Source organism: Haliaeetus albicilla, chromosome 9, assembly GCF_947461875.1.
Source record: "Haliaeetus albicilla chromosome 9, bHalAlb1.1, whole genome shotgun sequence".
NCBI classification, from domain to species: Eukaryota; Metazoa; Chordata; class Aves; order Accipitriformes; family Accipitridae; genus Haliaeetus; species Haliaeetus albicilla.
Genome location: NC_091491.1, coordinates 20331671 through 20355589, shown reverse-complemented (window position 1 = coordinate 20355589; position 23919 = coordinate 20331671). Strand labels below are relative to the sequence as shown.

Below are 23919 nucleotides of genomic sequence, written 5' to 3'. Positions count from 1 at the left end.
CGCGCGGCCCCCGCCCCCCGCCGCTGCGCCTGTCCCGCCTGGGCGCCGCCCTCGGCCCTCCGCGCCGGCAGGGGGCGGTGGCGTGCGGCAGCGGGCGGAAGCGTCGCCGCGCTCCGCCGCTCGCCGCCGCTCCGCCGCCGGGCGAGGGAAGGGCCGCTGCGACGCAGCAGAGTGCGGGGCGGGGGGGGGGGAGGGGGCCGGGCGAGCCGGGGCCGCGCCGCGCCTCTGCCTGCAGCCGCCGGAGCCGCGCCGCCAGCCGCCGGGACCGGGGCGGTCGGGCCGCCAGGGGCAGGCCCCGCCGGACACGCCGCCAAGGAGGCGCCAGGCCGCGCTCCGCACTGAGGTACCGAGGCGGCGCGGCGGGGCGGATGGAGGCCGGCGGCGGGTCGGGCCCAGGGCCGGCGCGGCGGGCGGTGCGTGAGGGGGAGCGAAGGCCGGCGGGCCCGACGCGCATTGTCCGCCGGCGTGGGGCCGGGCCGGGCCGGGAGGCGGCGCCGCCGCGGCCGGTGCGTGCGGGGCGGCCGCTTGGGGCCGGGCCGGGCCGCGGAGGCCGTCTCCCGCCCCGACCGGTGCCCGCCGCGCTCCGGCCCCCTCTCCCCGCCCGGCGGCGGCTGGCGCTGGGAGGGACCGGCCGAGTCCTGCCGGCCAGACTGGCCTCGGAGGCGGCGCTGCCTCCTCGGGGCTGGCTGGCGGCCTGGGGAGTGGGGAAGCTCCCGGCTGGTACCGTCTTCTTGAGGGGTTGGGGGTGTCTGTGCCGTTCTGGGGGTGGGGGGTGTCCGTGCGTTTGTGTGTAAAAGCCGGAGGCGGGCTGAAGGGGAAGGGCACAGAGCGGTCCCTGCGCTCCGCTGGTGCGGCAGCGCCTGTTATCCCGAAGTTCCTCAAATGCCGTCCCCGGGTAACGACTTGATAGGCGAAACCGCGCGGGGTTTACCTCAGCCCGCAGAAACGGGGCCGCTCCTAGGGTGGGAGGCAGCCGCTGCTGCACGGCACCTCTCGGGATGGGCAGTGCGGGGGAATGCTCTGTCCCAGCCGGGTGGCAGGGGGAAATGCGGGTGGGCAGTCGTCACCGGGGTTAGCCTTTTGGTCAGGAGAACACCCGCTTAAAACCTCGTCTTTGTTATGTCCTTTATTACGTGGATTGATCGGAGGTGCGGAGCAGGCGCTAACTTGCGCAGTCCTCTCAACGTCCAGGTCTGAGGCCTCTTCCTACAATTGTTATTCATGTTCGTAGTCCTAATAGGCCTCTGGGCAGAAAAAACTGTATGTGAGGGCTGTTAAGATCCTCTTTTTTTTTTTGCAAACTACCCCATAGAAAGTTAACATAGTGTCATCTCTGTGTTCCATAGGAGAAAAAAAGTTTTTTCATTCGTTTTTCCTACAAATCTGTGAAATACTACTAGTATTGAAACTAGGATGTATCTGGTATTTGGTGGGTTTTTTTTTAGATTTTTTTTTCCCAAAGAAAATTTAAATTTTGGTAAGTGATCATCTAGGTGTGTAGGATTTATTTAAAACCTCTATGCTGTCTTATAGGAATGGTGTGATTTAATTTGCATGATGAGTCAAAGATTAAATTACATGACCTAGGCTCTTTAGTTTCAGTGAGGCAAGTAACAATGCTTGGAAGAATAGTTTAAATGTAGATCAGAAATGAAATCTGATTAGCATAAAAATATTGTAAAGTTTTTTGTGTGTGTGGTTTTTTTTAAACTTACCTGTCAGAAACTAATTCAAGGCCCTGTGTTTTTCTTTCAGCAGCGTAGTTCATCATCATCAGGAAATGTGTCTTCCTTTTTGACGTGAAGAGCTCATGAAATAATATATTGTCAGAGGAAATTTAACATCCTGCGCTTGCGCCTTGGCATTGAAGCTTTTAAATAATAGATTTTTACTATTTAAAACACTGTACTTTTAGTTAATACCTAATACTTGTTGCTGTGGCATATGCCTTTAATTACAGAGAAAAAAAAAAAAGGCCAAGAAATATTCTGTGAATTAGAATAAGCATGGTACCTGTTTTGGGGTCAGAAATAACTTGGGTTTTGGTTTTTTTTTTCAGTTGTCCTGTACGAATTGGCAGCTTATCTGATCTGTAAGAGTGGCATGATGCCCCATGGCACTGTGTCTTGGTAGGATTCTGTCTGTCATGGACTTGCTGTTGTAAGAATATTGTATTTTACAATTAGCTTCATGGTTGTCTTGTGACCTGAGAAACTATTGAGTCAGCCAGCTAGTGTACGCTTGGCTTAAATTTACTTGTATTTCAACTGTATTCTTGATGGTAGTGTGATATATGTGTTGTTGGGGACTTTCCTTGGTCAGACAGAAAAAGTACCTTAGTATAGGAGGAGGCTGTGTCTGGTGGTGTTGGGAGAAAGCAGAATAAAGGTCTTGTAATGTAGGTTTGTATGTATGGACTAATGTGCTGCTGAATATTTCTAAATGGTGATAGCGTTGATTTTTTTTTTCCAAGTTAATTGCATTCTCTTACTTATGTTGATGTGGAGTTCTGAAACTTTGATGCGTTCTGTAGGCATTTAACGCATGGTTGTAGATGGAGAATTAGAAAAGAGAATTCATATTTTTTTAAGATATATGTATTTATGCAAATAAGAGACTAAATAAAAGTGCCAGTTAAGTAATTTACTTTGTGACAATATGTCTTTGAGTGATAATGATGCTCTTTGGGTATTATCAAGCACAGACAAATGTGTATTCCCAGTGGGGGAGTGTTAATATTAAGGAAACTCCACCTCTTGGAATTCCTTGATTGCTTTTATGAAACATTTATTCAGGAGGGAATGGTATCTATTTTGCATTCTATCGTGGAAGCTAATGCGTTAGTTTCTTATTAATTAATGGATGGTAGTCGAGTGAGACCTTACTGTTGCACTGTACATGCTGCACTTTCTAGGTTTTTTTGTGGCATTTTTGCAAATATTAGAATTACTGACCAGTGTCCTCCCTTCTGAATCAATTCTGTGTTGAGTTTTTGCATATTTTTTTTAACAAGATGTTTGCAGCCTTAATTTTTGTGTAAAATCTGTCTGAAAGCTTTGATAATTTCTGTAATGTGCTCGAAGGCTTTAGACACTTGCTAAAATGATGTCTTTTCTTGTAGGGCATGTAGAGTTTTGGAGTGGCACTCCAATACTTGATGCTGGTTTGAAGCAGGGGGCAGGAAGGAGCCTAGATGACCTTTTGAATTCCCTTCTGGCCCTTTTCTGTACTTCTGACAGTTTATAATACGGTTTAATTACAAAAGCAGCTATTAAAGTATGATTACCTTTGTCTAATTGGAGGCATCTTGCAGCTTTCTATCAAAAATAAGATTTAACTCATCTGCTCCTTCAAGATTAATAGCATTACAACAGCCTGCAGCTATTTATGTGAATAATGTGAAAAGCGAAAACGTGAGTTGAATTTTGAATATTGTACTTTCTACATTGTACAGTTGAAATCTTGTAAATTTAACAATTTCTGGTAAGGGAACAGTGGGCTGTGTGCACTTTTACCATTTCTTAGCTGCAAGTTGAAGCCAGGTATTAATCATATTGGACAAAAACCTTTTAGTTGTTCAGTGATCCTAAGTCATAGTGTTCACTGTAACTGTACTTTTGTAGCTGTAGATAAACCTCAAGCAAGGTGAAAAATACCTTTTCCAATTAGTGCTCAAGATTGTGCTGTTCTAACAGGAGAACTTTTAAAATGCTACTTGCCCCACTTGTTGTCTAATTTAGGGTGTTTATTGGTCTGAATTGTTTGCAAATTCAGCTCTCATTCCTTTCCATCTGGGCACTCTCTGTTTTTTCTCACGATACTGTGCTTCTTGCACCACAAGATGTAGAGATGTGAGCCAGAAGGAAGCTGAATGTCTTCAGTTAGAAGGTGAAACTTTATGCCGAGTTCCCTCCCTCTTCCCCTCCCCACCTCCCCAAGTGCAAACACAAAGGTTAAATTAGAAGATGAGGCTGTCTTGAATTATTTTAATGGACTTGAGCTAGACTTTTAAATGCATGCTTCAGGAGGACCTAAGGCTTAAACTGGTGTCATGTGAGATTGGTCTTTCTTTAGCCTGAGCAGATTTATGTGCTTTTGTTATTCCACCTTAAGATAAAATGGCACATTCATTTGTCCCTGTTTAAATACTCTTTGTAAAAAAGATTGATTTCAAGATTGAGCCAAACTGGAAGCAGCCAAAATACTGTGTGTTTACAGGAATAACTGTGGTTGTTCCTCAGCAGCCTTCCTGGCCTGTTTTTGTCAGACAACATTAATTTAGAAAGTAAATGGCTTAGGTTTACTTAAACAACTGTAATTTGCTTTCTAATTCTTGTTTTGAGTATTCTATCTAATACTTCATGTAGTCAGTAGCATAAAAAGCTACTGACTCTGGACTTCAAATACGCTGAAAGGAAGCAAATTTTAAGCCTGTCCACAAAGGCATAAAATTCCGGGGGAAACCGCTGAATGCTGTAGCTAATCTTTCTGTTCATTGGAAATCCGCTACTTCCAATAAAATACCTAGTTCCTTTCTAAAGATCTGTTTCCTCTGTAATTCTTCCCTCCCCTTCAAATACTCAGAGAATTCATCGCTACAAAGTTAAATATAGCAAGACAGTTAAAAAATTGAGAAGTTATAGTTAGTACAGAACTGTAGTATTAGTGTAACGTGTTTTTCTAAGTTCAGAAACATCTTTGGGATGAAGTTGTTTAGTGGTTACTACTTGGAATTATTTTAAAATGTTTAGGTATACTGTCAAGTGTTTCACAGTGAAATGGCTGCATCAGTGAAAAATTGCTGTGCACTGCTTTTGATCCTTACACTGTTGTGCATTTTTAAAATCAATTTGTATTGATAACAAATTCATTTTTCTTCCTAAAAGAATGTAACTAAAAGTTTAACTGCAAACCATGCAAGATATGAAACGTGACACTTTAAAAATAGCTAAGATAGAACTTGGCTATAAATCAAATTGAATTAATATGTCAGCTTTTCAGGGAGTTGAATATGTGTGATTGCGAGAGAAGTACTTATGTTCAGACATTTGTGTGTGTGAAATGCCTTATCTCCTTTGAGGTTATCTGTGTTAAACATAAAATGAAAAAATTGAGAAGTGTTCCCAGAAATGTGGAATGAATAATCTTTTTCTGGCTGCTAGAAGTGCCCAGGCAAACGACTGACATCTGAAGAAACACCTTACTGAAAAGTTTTTATTTACTGACTTTTAAGTAAAGCATGCTAGTGCATAGAAATACGAAGAAAGCCTGTTGAAAAGATAGTTGCGGAAGGCCCCTCTGTCTCACTGGCCAGCTCTTGTGTCTGGTGCCGCTTTGGATTTTGCCAGGCAGAAGCCAACTGTGCGACTTGCCCTGTCATTTTTCTCTTTACTCCCCTGGCCAAGAGCTCACCTGGGAAGGCTTACCATGGATGGATACCTTTTTTTCAAGTATTCGTTCAGAGCCATGCCAGCTTCCCAGCTCATCTGCTGTGGAGGTTCCTTTAAAAAAAATCTATAGACATTGAATTATCAGTAGCATCTTGTATGGTGTGGTAGATGTGTGTGCTGGTGGCATACATTCAGAGCATCCTGCTGCAATGGAGTCTCTGACCTCTTCCTCTGGTTAAGCAGTTTCAGGAGTTTTTGCTACAGTTGTAGAAATGAGGCAATAGTTACTTGTGTCATTATATTTTACTTTGACTGTTACATGTAAAGTATGCCCTTTACTGCTTTGGCAGATGATACTCCTTTTGATTTATTTCAAAAGGTGTTTTTTGCCTGATGTATTGTAATGGTTTATAAAATTAACTAGCCTACAACATTTTGAATTTATTGAATATTGTCTGTAGACAGATTAAAAGCAAAAGAAGAGTTTGTTCACAGAGAAGTAGGATTTTAGAAAAGAAAATGTAGGGGACTTTATTCTACCGAAATGAGACCTTTGTGATACATTCAGTGCATGTCTGTAACACAAGTGAGCAGTGAGAAGTTTCTCCCACACAGTTTATGAATGCATCCTTCTTCTAACCTGTAACACCTGCTATTCAAGTCCTAAGTTTCTTCTGACTGGAGATTGGTAGTGATGGAGAAACTTTACGGGGGAATTTAAAGAGATACCTTGTAGGGGAGAGAGTTGAGGCACAGTTCTTGATAAAGACTTTGTATATGCTCAGTACTATGTTAGGAAAATGTTGAGAAAGCAAAGTTAATCTCTCAAAAGTTAACAAATATTCAGAACCTCACTTTGCTTATACTGATTAGGTACAAAAAGTTTGATTAAGTGATTGTTCTCAGTTTTTTTCGGCAGGACCTTTTGTTCCATCAGTGCACAAGAGAACGCTCAGTGAAGGGGCATCCTTTGCATTTACTTGCTTAGTCAAAATGTAGTATTTATTCTTTTCCTTTATTGCATAAAACTCAGTACTCTGATGACAGGAGGATTCAGGTCCTTGTGGGTTTTTCATTGGTTCACAGATACTAATGAAAGTACATTTCACAGTGTTCTCCAGCAGCATGGTGATTCTCCCCCTTTTTTTTCAAGTAACAATGCTTAAGCACAGAGAATTTTCTCCTGTGTTTGAGTGCATGACATTGTGTGTGTTGTCTGGTGGAGCACTTGAGAGCTTACACTTCCAAAGCTTTTTTTTCCAGTGGCATCCATTCGTGATGTGAGATTTAGTTGCCTAGACATAGATATCTAGTAGTATTTTAGATACCCAGGCATCTGCCCACAACAGGTAGGAGGTTTGTGATTTTCCAAAGGAGCAGGTGGAGACCAGCTGTGCTGTTCTAGTGCATTTTCAGTGACCTTTGTCTTTCAGGCACCTGAATTGCTGCCATAGTATTAGTTGTTAGTCTCAGAATCTCATTTTGGACTCCCAGAACAGGATGGGTACTTAAGTAGTGACCACATTAGGCACTTGGCTTGTGTGTTGCCTAATGAGAAAGGAAGATTCGGGGTACAATTCTGCTTTCTGGAGCAGTACTTCAGAGTCTTGACTGAGGGACCTGGTTTTCTTGCATGCTTTCCAAATTGAAAATCAAATAAGGAAAAGTTCCTATGGAAAATTTGTCTTTTTTGTAGTCTAGTATAGTTTGGCAGTGGAATGAATGAAGGCTTCTCTTAAAAAAAAGTACAATCGAGGAAAACTAAAATAATCAAGATAATCAGAAAACCTTAAATGTCATCGTGTTAGGTGTTGGACTCGAGCGCCTCACTTCTCGAACATGAGAAATTCAGCTTGTCTTAAAATATGGTCTGAAAGCAAACACAAGCTCCGGTGACCATGTCACTAGTCTTTTTCCATGGATTTCATCAATAAGGATCAACAATGAAGGAAGCTTCTTGAAAATATTCTAAGTTTTCTAAACAAGTGCTGTTCTGGATGTGATTATTTAGATTTGTAATCTCTAAGAAAAGCAGTGTATTGACTCATCAGTATTGACTAACATAGTTCCGTTTTACATCTATAATTGACATTGAGCAATATTTAAACTCTGGTAACTGTAATAGGGTGGAGCTGGAGTAAACAGTTTTTCTGTTAGGAACTGCATCCATTCACAGAGCGTTTTGAGCAGAGTCCTGGCATAGCTGAGCAGTCTGACTGGTGTTACTCTTAACCCCCGTGTTATGGTGAGGGGAATAACATCCTGAGATCCGAAAGAACCTCTTTATTTCAGGATTATGGAATATTTTCCAGAAAAGTCCCCAAAACTTCAGGGTGTTTGTGCGTGATGACAACTTCTGAATGTATTGAAGTATTAAATTCTGTGAAAGAATTGCATGTCAGTTTTCTTCATTCCTTTACCTTGGGAAAAACACAGCCTCCAACCCCCCAGCTTTCTAACTGGTGATTCTAGTTATTCCTTCCTACCTGTATATATATGTTTTTATCTATCTTAAAGAGAAATGAATTCTGTGTAGTGAGCTTTCATTCTTGTTTGGGAACTTTATGTATATATGCTTGTGTGCATATGTATAAATAAAAAATGTTAACAGCCATATAGGCATGAATTTATAGTGTACATCCAACAGAAGATGTATTATGTTTTTTCCTTTGAGACTGACCATGCAAGGCTTTTTGCTTCCGTTAGGAATTGCACTGAATAAGGTCTCAGCGTTGCTGTGGTCAAGTTTGTTGGAAAGGAGTCTGAAGCGTAGTTCTGCTCTCCCTCTGGCATTGGCAGTTGCCCCTCATGTATTTTTGCACGTTGAGGACTTAACAGTATCAAATCTAGGAAGAAATGTCAAATCTGTTTCAGACTTAGCCGTTCTTGAGCTCTTTAGCGAACAAGGAGAAGGATTGTTGGCCAGAAATACAGAATATTTCCTCTCTAAATGGGTTATTTTTGACTTTCAGAATTACTTACAAGCATTGAAAAGTCTTAGTGAGTACAGCAGAAGTTTCTGCAACTTGTCACTTCTATTTATTATGGTACTCTTCACTTTCAGCGTTGTGCATTCAAGCCTCTGAGATTTATACCAAAACTGAGAAAATCTGGACTTTCATCAAGTCCCTAAATTAGATAACCAAACTAAACTAATTTTAAAATGATTGTGAATGGGAAAATTAAAATCTCTATTTTAGGAGCTAAAAGGGAAATCTGGATAGTTTGAAAAGCAGAATAGTGTCTTTCACATTGTTTAAATCATTTGACGTAGCAGTGAAAAAAAAGTTATTTTAATAGATACCTGAATCCTCAGAAGTCCTCTGATTTACTTCTGTATCTAATGGATGGTTGATCAGATTTCAAAATTGGCACTGCATGCATTTTATTTTTGTTATTTTCAGAAATTTTAAAGATACCATTACAGATTATCTTGTAGAATTTATAACCAATAGTTCATTTTGACTGCAGTCAAACCTTAGGTTATAGTTTTAAACCAGAGTCTTGAAACCATAACCTTACCTTCTCTTTCTTAAATTTAGCATTTTCATGTTGATTACTTTTGTTGTTGAAAATGGAACTACAGTATAAAATTTTTTTTGGAGAATTATTTCTTTTGGCTCGCCTTTGTAATTAGAACAAGTTTTGTAGCATAGAAAAGATTTTTTTTTTTTTTGAAAGAAAGCTTTTGAATAACTTCTGTATTTACCAAGGCTGTGAATTTTGATAGCTGCAAATTTTTATTTCTAGAGTATTTGATTGTTTTATTTAAGGGCTCTTGGTTTGATCGAAGCCTCTTGGTGATGTAGAAAGCAATGACATTATACTATTGTAAACTATCAAAGTAATTTTTATAATCCCTTATTTAAATAAAACTAGCGTTAAGCTGGTGCACAAATTAACAATTTTAAAGGTTGTTTTTGGTTTTTTTTCCACATAGCCCTAAGGAAGAGAAGGGGTTGATGTAGCTGAAATAATTAATAATACACAGTGTAGGAGTGTAAGTATCAGCTAAATTGCAAGCATTTCCACCCGAGCTTGGTGTCAGCCCTTTGGAAGATCTGCTGTCCTTCAGAACGATTTTTTTCAGTAGTTACAGAGATGATGTGCGATCATTCCTTGGGTAAACAGTGTTCAAGTTTCTCTTGGTATGGTTACACAGTAATTGCATTAGAGGCAAGCTGGGAGCTCTTATGTTAGTATTGCGAAACTATTTGATAGTTCCTTTTTCCAGTCCAACTCTTAGCAGATCAGATAAGGGAACTGTCCCTCACAGATGCTTCAGTTTTTCCACTGTGTTAGTTGGCCTAATACTAGTTGCTGCTTGTTACAAGCCTCATTTTTTACTTGCTCTGTAGACTGGTAGCTCTCAAACATTTTAGGTTTGTGGACCTCTAGGTGTGTTGCAGGAGAGGTGCTGACTCCTATATAGAAAGTATCAATGGTTCTGGTTTTAGTTACAATTTGTGAACCCTCTGGGCTGTTCTGCCTTGGAGAATTGCATCTACAACAGCTTTTGCTAGCTGCTTTGAAGTAAAATCAGCTGGGAAGTCTTCCTTTTGGAAGGGTCCCTTTCTGTTATGGTATTCCCCCTGCCCCCTGCTTTTTTTTTTAATGCAAAAATGTTTTTTGAAACTTCGGGGCAACCTGTCTTAGTTCTAGCAAGCAGGAACTGTAAGGTATTTTCTTGTGACCTTTGGCTGGAATAAATTTAAATGCTAAACTTTTTATGAGGACCTTCTACCTGCCTGTTCCAAGGTTGTTATTTTCTTGCATTTGTTACTGTGAAGGAAGCAGAGAATTTCACTTGCCATGATGGTGTCTACCTGAAACAATAATTCAAGTGTCCCCAAAAGGGAAAAAATACATGAAAGGTAGCATGTATGTGTATCTGATGGATCACCACAGGCACCTGGCATGTTGTTTCTATTCTGTTTCCATTTAAAGTACAAGTAACTTTCAGTAACCAGAACTCTAAGGTGGTCTCAGGACGTTAAAAGGACTTTCACATGCTTTTTCAGGAATATCTGGCTTTTCAGAGTGTGTATGCTGACATATACTGCTGTATCTTAGATCTTTAGACTGGCGTCTTGTGAGTCATCAGGAGGACTCTTAACTAGGTTGGCATGACAAGAGCTTGGACACATTTTGGGGGACAATCCAGATCATTCCCCCTTCTTGATTCCTATGCTGCGGAGCATTTCATGGTATGAAGTGAAGTTCAGGGTTAAGTTGAAATGCCTGTCCCTTTGCCTCAAAATATTTGCTACAAAAGGAAAATACAATAATGTGGTGTTAAAAGTTCTGGCTCTCACCTCATCTCTTCTGAAGGTTTGTGCCATAGATAGTTCTCCTAACCCTGGTATGCATCATCTCTGCTCTTAAATATATCTTTCCATGCTCTGTGATCTGCCTTGCCCCAAAGGAACACACCTGTCTTGGCAGTTGAGGTGTGATGTGGTTTATGTATCAGAAATCGAATCCCTTAGTGACTTTGAAGATTTAGACCAAACATGAACTGACAGGAGAAAGAGAGGTGGTATAAGGGAACTGTGTAAAGGATACTTTTTTACAGCCTCTTCAGGTATATTGTGACCTTGGAATTATTTGTGTGGAATTTATATCACCGTGGCTGGTTCTTTTCTTGGGAGAATGGAGTGAATTATCCTTTGAGGTTTTTGTTTTGTTTGCTTGTTTGTTTAATTTTTATTATCATGGCACACAGTTTGATCATGAATTCAGTAATGACTTCTAGTTTAGTTGAAAAGGGAGATAATATTATCAATGTATTTTCTCTTTCCTGAGCCCATGACAGTTTTGTTCAGGCTAAATTTCAGCCAGCTACTTCTCATAAGTTTATTTCTTACAAAACACCTTGGTGTCTTGGTAGCAATGAGAAGTACATCTGAATATCACAGATGTGTTCTGGCCTATAATGTGTTGATTTTTATTTTTCTGTTTCAAGTGATGCCCATGAAACTAATTCTTGATCTTGAGTATTTAGGGGAAAAAGAGAAGTTTCTCCTGCCTAGCCGCTGATTTTGCCAATCTTCGCGCTGCTTTCCCATCTGCCACATTGTCCTTGGTACAGTGTACTCAAAAGGAAGCAGGACTTCTCAACTGAGGATAAGCTGGCTGAAAGTTCTGTACTAAAAGATACCTCCACACAGCTAGCTTGGGAAAATCAGGCACTTGATTTATGGTGGTACTGATGTTGGCTGGCAGTGTGAAGGGAAGAGAACTCTTTATAAAGGTACTTAACCAGTAAAGCCCCACCACAGTTGCAGTTATCATGGTCAGAGGTTGTGTTTTTTACTAATATAAGCTGTATCTGCAGTGGTAGGATTTACTAACAGAGCTGTGTCAGTAAACCTTTTGTACTGTCATCAAAACTGTGTTTTAAGTGCCAGGGATCATGGCAAAAAATAGTTTGACAGAATGCAAATTCATCAAATGGATAATGACCTTATGGATCAGCTCAGATATTGCCTGTACATCAGCTCCTAGTGCTAAGTAAGAGATAATTTAAGGAAAAAAAATTAACTGAACAACTTTTTCCCTTTACTGAATGAGGATATAATGGACTAGAAAGGAAGGATTCACAGTAATGGTGGAGTCATGATTCTGAGTCGTTTATTGATTGCCCTCTCCTGCTTTCTCTGTGACTCAGTACATAATTCCCATAGGTTATTTGTCAGGAACTCCCTTTTGCAGAGGAGATATGTAATCCTTGAATAATGTGCCAAGTTCTCTTGATTTTGTGTAGCAAGAAGCAGCTTGGATTCATGAGAGCTGATCTCAGAACAACTTACATTTTAATCTTTGTGTCACGCCAGTGAGATCTCTCAATAGAGGTAAAAACGGCAGAAATGAGGAGTCATCCATGGTCTCGGAGTCACCTTTCAGGAGTTTGACCGATTGACTTGACATCTTTTTGCAGTGCAGCTTTCTGTGCCTGTTGGTTTCAGCCCTAGTTATGTCAAGCTAATGCACAAAAGTAAACCCAGAGATGTTAAGCTATGCTTGACTGCATGTCATCTCAGCTAGTTTGTGAAGGGCTGTTGGGACTGAGGTGAATTGTACAGTAGCCTTAACATAAATAATCTTTAATTGTGAACTCCCGCCTTAACATAAATAGTCTTTAATTGTGAACTCCCAAATTAATTCTTTTGGAAGAGAAGCCTTCACAGGTATAATATGTCAAAGCAGAGACTGATGTAGTTTGTTATATTCTGCCTATGGCAGGGGCCAGTAATAGTGAGCTAGGGAAGGTGGATACTCCTTGATATATCTTCCCAGCTCTTAAGTAAGTGTTTTTAGGATGTTCCTGAGCTACATCAGGATCGTTGTTTTATAGCCCATTAACTTTATGCTTTAATGTTGTCATTCCTTAAGTGATACTGTTCCTTTGTAGGTTATGTTTATTAAAGATCTATTGTAAGATCTGGTAAATTAGATGAAGAACTATGATGTGTTGAACTTAGATAAACTTTTGTTGAACATTAGAAGTTTCTGGCTGGCCACAGAATTTGGCCTTCAAAGGAAGTAAAGGAACCATGGGAAAAATATTGTTGATTTTCTTAAAGGTTATTTTCAAAAGTAATACTATGACATGGTTCTTACTGAAACTACATTTGGGTAAATACTTTATCCATTTTGAGGGGTTTTTTTCGTAGCTTTGTTTGTAGAGAATGGCTTTACTGAGTGTAGTTTTTTGTTTATTGAGAGAATATTCTCTAAAGAAAACTGCACCTTAGAGGATTGCACCTGGAGCAATCACAGGACCATTCCTACATTTTCTTTGTTCTCAGCTTCTCTTCAAAACAAAACACCCCAAAAGCGCACATGCATTTCCCTTCCTATCTTGTGCTAGTACTTAGGATTCTCATCCTCCTTTCTTACATGACTAATTAATGTTTTAGATAATCTGTTTTTCCTCTGTCCATTGCACCAGCTTTCTGGTTAGAACTAAATGCTGACGTTGTGGTGCTGGTGGGGTTTCCTGTCCTTTGCCTGTGTGGTTTCTGATATTCATATAGCCATCTTTAGTTATTGGAACATGTTAACTCTAGACCATATTGTACTCTGTGAAATGAAGTCAGAGATTAAACTGCAGTGTACTTTCTGCCTCTCCTTTTGCCACTTCTTCACTCTCAAAATTAACCCTTAGATGTATATCAGAAGTCTGATGCAAAGAGAAAACCTCTGGAAAGGATTAGGAATAATATATACCAAGGAATAGAAATAGTTACAAAGGAGACTCTTTTGCTTTGCATTTTTGCTTCCAAGGCTGGGTAGAATGGCATGTACATAATTGCAGTGTTTTTTGTCATGTAACAAATATTTTGGGTTTTGTGATGATGCGGTAAAGGCATCTGAGCCAACAGGGGATTGACTGTAATGCCAGGTTATGAGGAAATTATTTGAGCTTCAACCTGGCCAGAAGTGGGCATATCATCTGACAACTTTTCTTGAAGCTCGAAGTACGTTCTTTTTTGTGCGCAGTGTGTTAGAGATAGTAGTTACTTCTTGTGGTGAAACTTGTGATTATTATTTTTTAAAAAATAGATTTACCAAGGAATCGGTGACACATTTACATGCTTGTCTGTATACCATATTGCAATATAGCAGTAAGATTCATGGGGAAGTGAATGGGTGGGGTAACTCTAAACAGTACACCAGGGAAAAAGGCTGAGTCATAAGGTTTCCTTGAATATGGAGAAAGAGCTGGGATCTCAGATACTAAGCATTAGTGTTAACAATCTTCTGTGCTTATGCTGGATCTCTGAAGCCCCTTAAAAGCAGCAGCCTTATTTAAAACCAGTTTCTACTTAAGTTTTTGCAATGGCTCTGTAGCTGTGTGTTAAACTGCAATGAGTATAATAATGTACAAGTCACAAAGTATAACATAGTTTTAGGAGGCTGCAGTGAGCTAATAGAGCCTAATGGCAGTAGCTGCCCTTCTCTTCCCCCAGCATGATGCAGGTGTCTGCTGGAGAAGTAGGCTCTTGAGGCAGGAGGATCGGTAGAGTAATTGAATGGCAAGAAAGAGAGAAGCCTGCTTAATGAAAGGAGTCATCTGACATTTGGTGCTAAAGAAACAAGCAGGCCTGTGAACTGCTGGGGACTTAATTGCTTTTAAATTTTCAGAAAGCGAGAAGCTATCTCACATTATGTATTTCATTTTTACGTAGAAATTTATTTTCCAATTTTCCTTTTTTCTGAATCTGTTAATTGATCTTTTTTGTTCACTTAATTGTTCATCCGTGTTACAGCAGAGAATTTTTTCTTCATTATTTTCATTTTTCTCTGAATTAAGTTACCATTCTTAGGGGATTTTTTTCTTCCATTTTAATCTTTAAGTGGGTCACACCACAAATAATTCTGTGATGCAGAGTTGTGAAACTGCTTTTGAATCAGATTAAAGCTTTTGTGTGCTGCAGACTTGATAGAACAAGTTAATAGTGAATTTTAAGGAAGGTGCTAGTGTTCAGTGGTGGGTGGGACATGCCAGGTATGAGATGAACATGCCTGTCTTGCAATAAAATGTATAAATTACATTTCTCACAACAGATCCAAACAGAACATTGATTGCTTTAGCTGTTTAGTATGTCAGAAGTTTTACTTCTTATATGTGACACAGTTGATGCAGTCCTTCTATCCACATTTTAAAGTTAATGTTGAAAGAAATACTGAAAAGATGTGCAGAAGTATTTAGAAGATAGCAAAAATGTATACTCTTAAAGAGCTGGAGTATACTCTTAAATTTTGCCAGCTGGTAGTGCCAGTAATTACCATTTACAACCATAGCCATTCTGTTAATGGCATGCTTATGTGGGTAAAGCCATGGTTATACTAAATAGTTCATGCTGGAGCCCTGAAGTAGATTGAGGTGTGGCTTCTGCTCTTTATCAGTCTTATTTCCTCCATGACAGGAAGGTTTTGCATGTGAGGTTGTATTAATAAACAACACTACTTAGACATATATTTTGGATGAGAGCTGTCATGTTTCAATTTGTTTAGCATATCAAAAAGAAAATTGAAAAATGATTGTGGTACAATGCTGAGGCTCTAGAAAATTGTTTCATCTAATGGGAAACCACATATCCAGAACCAGGATACTGAAAGATGTAGTAGAAAAGAGCGTGTGAAAAATGTGGAAGAATGCTTTAATGATGAATGTGAGTACTCAATTTCAATGACATATTGAAGGAAATGATGGATGCTGTCTTCGGTCAACTACTCTTCTGCAGTTAGAAGTGGTAAGGCCTTTCAGGAAGATGTGCTGTAGCCAGGAATTTGCAGTGATGAGCTGGCAGTGGCATTTTGGATGCTTCAGAGTGTCATCTGGGTGCTGTCCTGCCATGCCAGCTGCTGCATGTGCCCTGGTGCAGCGCAGGGCAGCTGCTGCTCTTCTTGCTGATGGTTCTTACAGAAGGTACAGTCAGTGCCTTAAGTCTGGCTAAATACTTTGATAACCAGTAAAATTTTATAATCTTGTACAAGAGGGCTGAATAGCTAATATGGTGTCTGCTTCTGGCTTTGAAGTACTTGAATATTCTTTTCCCAAGGACTGTGGTAGCTTGCATAAAAAATGGTTCTTGGATCAAAGGAATGGCTGTCAGTCTTCCTTCTGGATGCTGGGCATGTCTGAGAGTGAGGCAGTGCTTTTAAAAATGTATAATTTCTTGATCTATTTCTGTTTTTATCATTCTAACCAGACTTCACAGGGGTGAATTCTAGCTGAACTAACAGCTGCTTTTAACAATAAGACCTGATGAAAACTGATTTCCATTATTGTTTTCAATAGTGACTTAATGATCCTTGTTAATCCAAGAGGATTTTTTGTTAATACAACAAAAGAACAGGTTCTGACGGGAAATTATTTCTATCAGGACAAACACGAGCTCACTGCATTATATTTTTGATACAAACATGCCTCTCTCCAGCAAGGTGCAGCATGTTTTGTCAGTAATAGACTGATAAATTGTCTATTAAAAATCCGTATACAGAGTAGACCCAACTGTTTATTGTGAATATAGGTGTTTTGCCTTTCTAGACTGATTAACTTATTTAACTGTATTGCTTAAGTCAATCTCCTGTGTCTTTATTAACACTGTTGAATGTAATTGACACAATATGATTTCAGGATAGAGGTTGGCAGCCTCCCTCTACCTGGAGGAGGAGGAGGTGGTGTGCCCTTCCCTCCTGCCTCCCCCAGCCCTCTCCTCTCCTCCTCCCTTTCTTGGGCTGGCTCTGGCTCACAGCTGAGAGTGCCTTGTACTCTTAAGAACTTTTCAGAATCCCCCCCCCCGTTTTTGTTGGGTTTGTCTTCTGCCATTTTGGTGAGTTCAGTTGGCATACTGGGCATTCAGACAAATATCAGACCACCCAAAATAACTGATGGAGAGTGACCTTCCCCCTTCAGTCCTGCTGTTGATGCAGCTCAAGCCTTGCCATAAAGTGCCCCTATGGTGAGATCACAAGATGAGGGTGCTGGTTCACAACTGCTTGCTGGTCAAAGGGATGTTTTTTCTACATTCCCTACACTACCCATTGCTTACCTTCCTTTTACGCGTTAGTTTTCTGATAGCTTAGTGAGTTGAATCAGCTCACGGATGGGTCAGCTGGCCCTGGCGTAAAAGTGGGGAAGGAGTGCAGTGCTGGGAGCAGAGGGGGAATGGGATCTCCCTGCCAATGGTGGCCAGCTGTTGGATTGGCTCATTCATCTTGGGGAACCTTACCGTTAATTATTTGGCTTTACTAAAATTATGTTGATTTTGTTTGATCTTCAGCAGTTTTCTTCTTATGTGCACATTAACTGGATATTAGATGTGCTTTTTCACTAGGCTTGGATTTTTGTAATGTGCAGTTGTAGCCAGGAAGTGGCTGAAGGGTTTTTTCCTTTTACTCGTTAAGAGCTTACTAAAAGCAGTCACCTTAAACTCTTGGTGTGTAAACAAGGCAACAAGATCTAGCTGAAGACTTAATATAGTGCAATTAAACTGTGAGGCCTACAGTAGAATAAGAAATTGTGTTTATTGTACCTGGTTGTTTCACAAAATTGGGAACGTAGGGGTTTTTGTATGTTATTTAAGTAGCATTTTGCATGGGGGAAAGGTGGACATTTGCTCTCCTGAGCTGAAATATGTGAATACTTGAATTCATTTGATGGTTTATTTATGCATTATAGTTCTATGCAGAGAAAAAAAGTTAGAACTTTTTTATGTTGTGGTAATTCATGGTACGTCATAAGCAGAAAGACTGAATTTACTTTTGTGTCTTTGCTTATACAGCTAGTGTTCTTTTACCTTTGTTATAGCTTTAAAAGCCTGCGTTGGTGAGACTTCTGTGCTGGTAATTCATTTGTCTGTGGAGTAACTCTTTGCACATGTCACTGCAGTCATGCACATTATCGTACTATTTCATGTACCAATATTTTTCTTGAAAATAGTCTTACAATATGCTTTATTGAAAAAAACCACACTCCACCTACAACAAAAACACTGTTAAGTAATCAGGTTTTAAACTGTAGCACACATTTCTGTTACATAGGTAGTGCATTTTCTGACCCTTCAAATAAGAAAAAGTTAACAATTACAAGACAGAGCATACTCCAGGCTAGTGAATCTATTCTTTAGAGAATTAAAATTTGTTAAAAGAGAGGGATTTGTTTATCATGCTTCTGTATCTGTTCTTGCAGAGTTTTTTTTTTTTTCTGCAAGAGGGCTGTCCTCATAGAGAAATGCTTTTAAGTGTTGTCTGCTTAATTAAAAATACAATCTTACATATGGAATGCATTAGTTTTAAATTGGACATTAATTGATTATGTGGTCAATGCAGTAAATAAAAAAATATAAAGCCTTATATATAAAGCAAACTGCATGAATGCATGCTGCATTGATGGAGCTGGAAATTACATACTATCTGAAACAGTGGGACTACTATCTCTTGTTATCACAAAAGTCCAAATGTCCCAGTGTGCCTGAGTGTGTATCAGTCGTTCTGTGTCAGTCGAGCTTAAATCTCTGGGTATTTGGCTGCATGCCATATTGTTGTTTGATGGTCCGTTTGGATTTATAACGTCATTTAAGATTTCTAAATGCAGCTGTGACACCAATGCTTTGAGGACCTTAAATTTTGTTACATTTGACATGCCTGAGTATTGGTGAAATAAAATGCTTGCCTAGGAAAGCCTGAGTTTTGTACAATATCATTCATGGTCTCTTTTAACAAATGGATAAAAGCAGTGAGTTTTCTGGGAAGGTAAGATAAAGCAAAGCAGCCCAGCAGAGCACAGAGCTGTCCATGTACTTGTTGAAATTTAACTCTTCAAGAGTCCTCTGATCCCTTTCTTAAGCCACAATCAAAATTTTGTCATGAATTTGCAAGGCAACCAGGTGCTAGTAATGTGAAACAGTTATCATTTGACATGATGTTAGGTCTCTTCTTACAGAAAATGTCATTTGATGTTTCCTTTTTTTCTCGTTTTGCAGATGTGGGTTGTTGTAGTTCTTTCCGATCTCACGCAGATGTTGTCATTGTCTATTGTGCACAGAGTGCTGCTTGGGGTAGTTTTGCTGGTCTGAAAAGGGAACAAGCTGTCTGTGTTCTCCTCGCTGCATGAAGTACAGCTCTGAGAGACAAAGGACTGCTCCTGCTTTTTTTTTTTGGCAGGATGTGACACAGGTTCTTCAGTAATAGCATTTTGCTTCGGGGCTGGTGGGGTCTTCAGTCCTGAGGCCCCAGATCATGTTCCTGGCAGTGCCACTGCATTCCTTCCAGTAATAAAATTGATACAGCAGAAACAATGCATTTATTCCATTTTATGTAATAAATGAAACACCTTGAAAGCAAAATGTCACTCTCAGTAACCAAGGATGTAGATTTCCTTCTTACGGGTTGCCAGCAGTCTTCCCTGATTTTTTTCTAAACTGCTTATGAGAGTTTCATACAGGAACTTACCTGAATTGTGAAGAAATGTTTGGTGTAAATATATGCTAGTGAACTGCTACTAATTGATTATTTTCTATTAGATATGCTAGTACATACAATAAAACTTGTGTATGCATGTAGGTATATGTGATTTATGCAGAACCTGGAGGGTTTCATGAATAAGTCAAAGTGATAGACTATTTTTAATTTAAAGAAGAAATTGAGCACTATCTGGAGGGAAATCAAGTTCTGTAAACCTAGACATTGGGCACACCATGAGGACAATTGTTTGTCATTCTGTATTTCTGTATGTTATCCATGTAGTCTTTTAGTTTAGGACTAACAATTGGGATCCAGAAAATGAGTGTGCAGAATAATTTTCTTGGTTTTGATTTCTTTTCTTTGTATATTGTTGTAATACCACATTTTGTGATTCCATATAGTATTTTTATTCTCTCAAAGCACTGTTTTGATTCCTACTGGATTTTATTCTGTTCTATCACATAATCCAAGGAATTAAGACTAGCAACTTCTTGAGCCAATCCTGCTCTGTTACATGGACATGGACATAGCCATCTTCCAGAATGAATATGCTGAGTAGTTGTTAGATACTATTATTATCAGTGATGATATGCAAGCATGAAAGAATCCAGCTTTGTTTTCAGGGCTCATCTTAATTTGGCAGGAGTAGTAATCAAAGGGAAAGAGAGAATAAAGGGAACATTTCAAATGGTGCTGTGATGCTTGAGGTATGTCATCTGTGTTGTGGGGAAATTGTACTTATTTTCACACCTATCTCTTTCTAGAAAAAAAAATCCTGTGTGAAAATACATAATCTTCATTACACATTGTTTTAAATGCCATTATGTTTTTGTTAAATAACAATGAGTAGTCATGCTTTTCTTAAGGGTAGGTTTCTGTTCCACTACATGTGTCAAAGTTGAGGCATAAAATTCTCTTGTCTAAGGAATAACCTGGACACTTTTTTATCTCTTAGGGTACTAGCCCTGCACTTGTAATTTCAGTGTTACAACCCCTTCTTTGTGCAGATTATGAACAAGAGATTACTATGAGACAACTATTATACTACAAAATAAAAGCAACAGAAAGTCCTTGTGATCTGTTAAAGAATGGAAATGGCTGGTGGAAGGTCTTGTTTCAACCTTCATTCTGATACTGTTATCTGAAAGGAATCTAATTAAAAACTACATGCCTTATGCTTTCTATCAGCTGTGTTAGGTCAGTTGCAGGCATGGAACAGTGAAAGTATGATCTCTGTAGCTGGTTACCCGAAATACCTATTTATGGAAATTTTCTTGGCTAAAGATCCGAGTACTTCTGTTCTTCACCTTTAAATTGTTGCCCTTAGGCCAGCCCAACTTGTTTGTGTTAAAAATCAAAGTAACTCAAAACCAGCATCAAATTTTTAATCCTTGATCAAAACATGATTGAATTAAGATCAGGATTAACATTTTGGAGTACATGGTGAATGAACTGGTATTTTAATCAAGGATCAAAGTGCATAATAAACTTTAACATGTACTGGTTATAGCTAACTTGTTAATAACTTCACGGACGTTGTGTGGAGATGGAAATTACTAACTTTCAGGGTAATATCCCTTCTTTGTAATGACAGTGTAATCTCTGCTCTGTCAGCTTCAGCTGTCTTTTGTGTCTAGCAGAAGTAGCACTGCCAGCATTTTTAATGCAGGATTTCCTTTTCTGTCTAGATTAGAGTTGTAGAAGTATGAGTATGTAGAAGTATGCTTTATGGAATTCACTTGTAAGACATTTTTATTATTGTTTAATTGGGAGTGTATGTGTTTAGTAACAAAAGCTTTTGTATGTCCATTTATGCTAGTAATACTTTTCTATTTTGTATACAGAAGTGAGAGTGTGTGTGTGTGTAAAAGCAAATGTGTGTAAATACACAGAAGAATGAATGTATTTGGATTCAAGAGCCAAATATTTTTAGGGAAGGAAAATTGCTCCCATAAGACAAATTTTATCTTTTTGAAAAAGATACATATCGAGTGTTTGGGGTTTAATGTTTTCAAGTTCCTTATTTATGTCCTTGTTATTGGTGACAAATTTTGTTTCCCGTAAAATGAGTGGGGGTGAGACTGTAGTTCAGTGTGAAGTTACAGTAATACTGATACGAAAAAGCCAGGACATACCAAGTGGTTTGACATAGGAATAAACTGCCATCTGTAGCTTCATCAGCATCGTGCTTATTGCTGCTGCACTAAGGCGCAGGCTTTGCGGTCTACTTTGCATTTGTAATGGAATGAATATGGGTAAAAGCATGTACCTGCACAGTCGTTGCAGAGCCACTGAGACATGATGACTTGTGTGTCAAACACCTAATCTAAGAAGGCATTTTGCTTGACAGCATTAATTGGAATAATTTATCCTTATTAGTCTTGCCCATATGTGGCATTTGTACAGTATGTGGCTTTGGATATAATTAATGTACTCTTTAATATTGTTCCCATAGCATAAGATGATGATATTAATGTGAATTCTTAGATTCTGTATCTTGTGTTTTAAAAGAATTAGAAATGCAAGCATTTAAGTTTGTCATGGCACACTTTAGTTCAACTGTCAAGGATGGTTATTCCACATATGAATACCTTTGCTACTCTCTCTTGATCTTCATGTGTGTTGTTATACTGACGTCATGTTTCTATTTTTGACATGCTATTTTTTCTCCTCTTTTTCCAGGTGAAGCAGGAGCTGTAGAAGGAAGACCCTGTGGCTCGCAATCATGCCATTCCCCTTTGGCAAGTCCCACAAGTCTCCTGCAGACATAGTGAAGAACCTGAAGGAAAGTATGGCAGTTCTAGAAAAGCAAGATATCTCTGACAAAAAGGCAGAAAAGGTACAGTTGGGACTTTCTAATTGCTAAAGAGTAATTGAAAGGGGGAAAAAAGAAATTTACAGCTGTTGAAACTGAATCAATTAGGAATTATTTTGGGGTTTTATACTCTGATAAAGGGTAAGTTACTATGTACCTTTGAACAGGTGTGTTTCATGTTGGTTGGCTTGGCATTTTTATGCCACTGGCAGCTGATACGGTACTTAAAATAATTTGATTTGGAACTGTAGGTCATTGCATTCTTTTAATAAGCAGCTCACAGCCATACAGTGTTCTGGTGCTTGTGTCCACCATAGTGGCTTTACTACTGTACAATAGTTCTGTCTGTGCTTGTCCATGCAAATGTTCACAGAGCAGACTGTCTCTGTTACTGAAACCAAGAAACTTGTGTCTCTGTGGATGTCAGTCAGAGGATATACTTTTACCTTTCCTTGCCTTTTCTTCAGCCCACAGGAAGATGTGGTGAAAAGTTACTGTGCTGGTGCAGTTTCCTTTAGATGGGATGGTTTGCTACTTCAGGATCTGTACCTGTCAACAGTCATTTACTTATTGACTGGTAGTCTTGATAGCTCTACTAAAAGTTCAGTCTGTGTTCAGCTGCATCCCATCTAGTAACTCATGTGGCAGGGGTATTTACTGTTTAGATGAAGTTTTTCCTGATAAACTCAGCACAAGGGCATAGATTTCAGTACTTCAGAAAACCGCCCCCAAAACCAAACCAAAAAAACCAAGCAAGCAAAACATGTCCCTCTCGAATCTACCAGCTTTTGAAGCAGGCTATGATATCCTCCTTGGATCCATTCCCAGCATCATTTAACTGTTCTGTGCCATTTTTGGCATCCTTACAGAGTCGCATGTAGGAGTTAGTCACAATCTTTTTCATGTTCACCAGTATTTTTAAGTAGAGTGTGGCCAGCCTCTCTACATCCAGTTTCACCTAGATTTGGCACTACTCCTTTAAGTGCAGGAGAATCTGGATCTTAACTGAATTGCCATCTTTATCCTGATATTCTTTAAAATGAGCGTTTTCTAACCCAGTGCCAGCATGCAGTATGTTCCAGGTCTCTTGCAGTGTACCATAGTATTTTTCCCTGATGCTTTTGCTCTCTTGCTGGAGAGAAAAATGTTATGGCCTGTTATGCAGGCCTGTATGGAGGCTGGAGGATTTTCATTTGCTGCTGCTTTTCTTCTCTCTCTAATAAAAACATCTGTCAGGAGAGGAGTAGTAGGTGCATTCTGAAGAGTCTGTGATGAGACATGGCACTGCCTCCTTCATGTCAGCCTCATTATTAATTCTGGAGGTGTGGCTTGATCTTAAAATCTGTGCTCTTTTGTGTCATCTTCTTTTTGCTTAGACCTCTAATGGGAAACAGACCAGCTTCATTCCACTGTGTGTAGCTGTATGCTGTATCACATGCCTGTGTTCTAGATGCTGTAGCTGAAGATTGTTATGTACCATTTGCTTCTTACTGGCCTTTAATCCCATACCTCCACCTTCTTTAAAGACCTCGTTTATGTGAGGCTGCTGCTTTGACAAGAAATAATATGCTAAGCCTGTAGAATTGTTTCTCGTGTGTCATATAGAAAGCAACACATTCTGATTGAAGGAGAAAAGAAGCCAACCCGTGTTCATTAGGTTAAAAATGAAGAGGGTTAAATACTGACATTCACAAGCCTGAGCTGGCTATGGTAGTACTGGCCTTTGTCATCCTGGTT

The 23919-nt window shown here is 39.6% G+C and overlaps 1 protein-coding gene across 3 annotated transcripts in view; it reads left to right on the top strand.

The window, feature by feature from the left end:
• The first annotated feature begins 183 nt into the window (after positions 1 to 183).
• The window catches only part of CAB39 (calcium binding protein 39), a 42367-nt gene continuing 18631 nt past the window's right edge, over positions 184 to 23919 (top strand). Inside the window, exons 1-3 of one of the 3 annotated variants that reach the window (XM_069792028.1) lie at positions 184 to 343; positions 2060 to 2129; positions 22050 to 22206. In XM_069792028.1, the coding sequence (XP_069648129.1) occupies positions 22093 to 22206 (114 nt within the window). In that variant the 5' untranslated portion in view covers positions 184 to 343; positions 2060 to 2129; positions 22050 to 22092. Of the gene's footprint in view, positions 344 to 2059; positions 2161 to 22049; positions 22207 to 23919 lie in introns of all 3 variants that reach the window. The other 2 variants (XM_069792027.1, XM_069792026.1) reach the window with 2 other exon arrangements.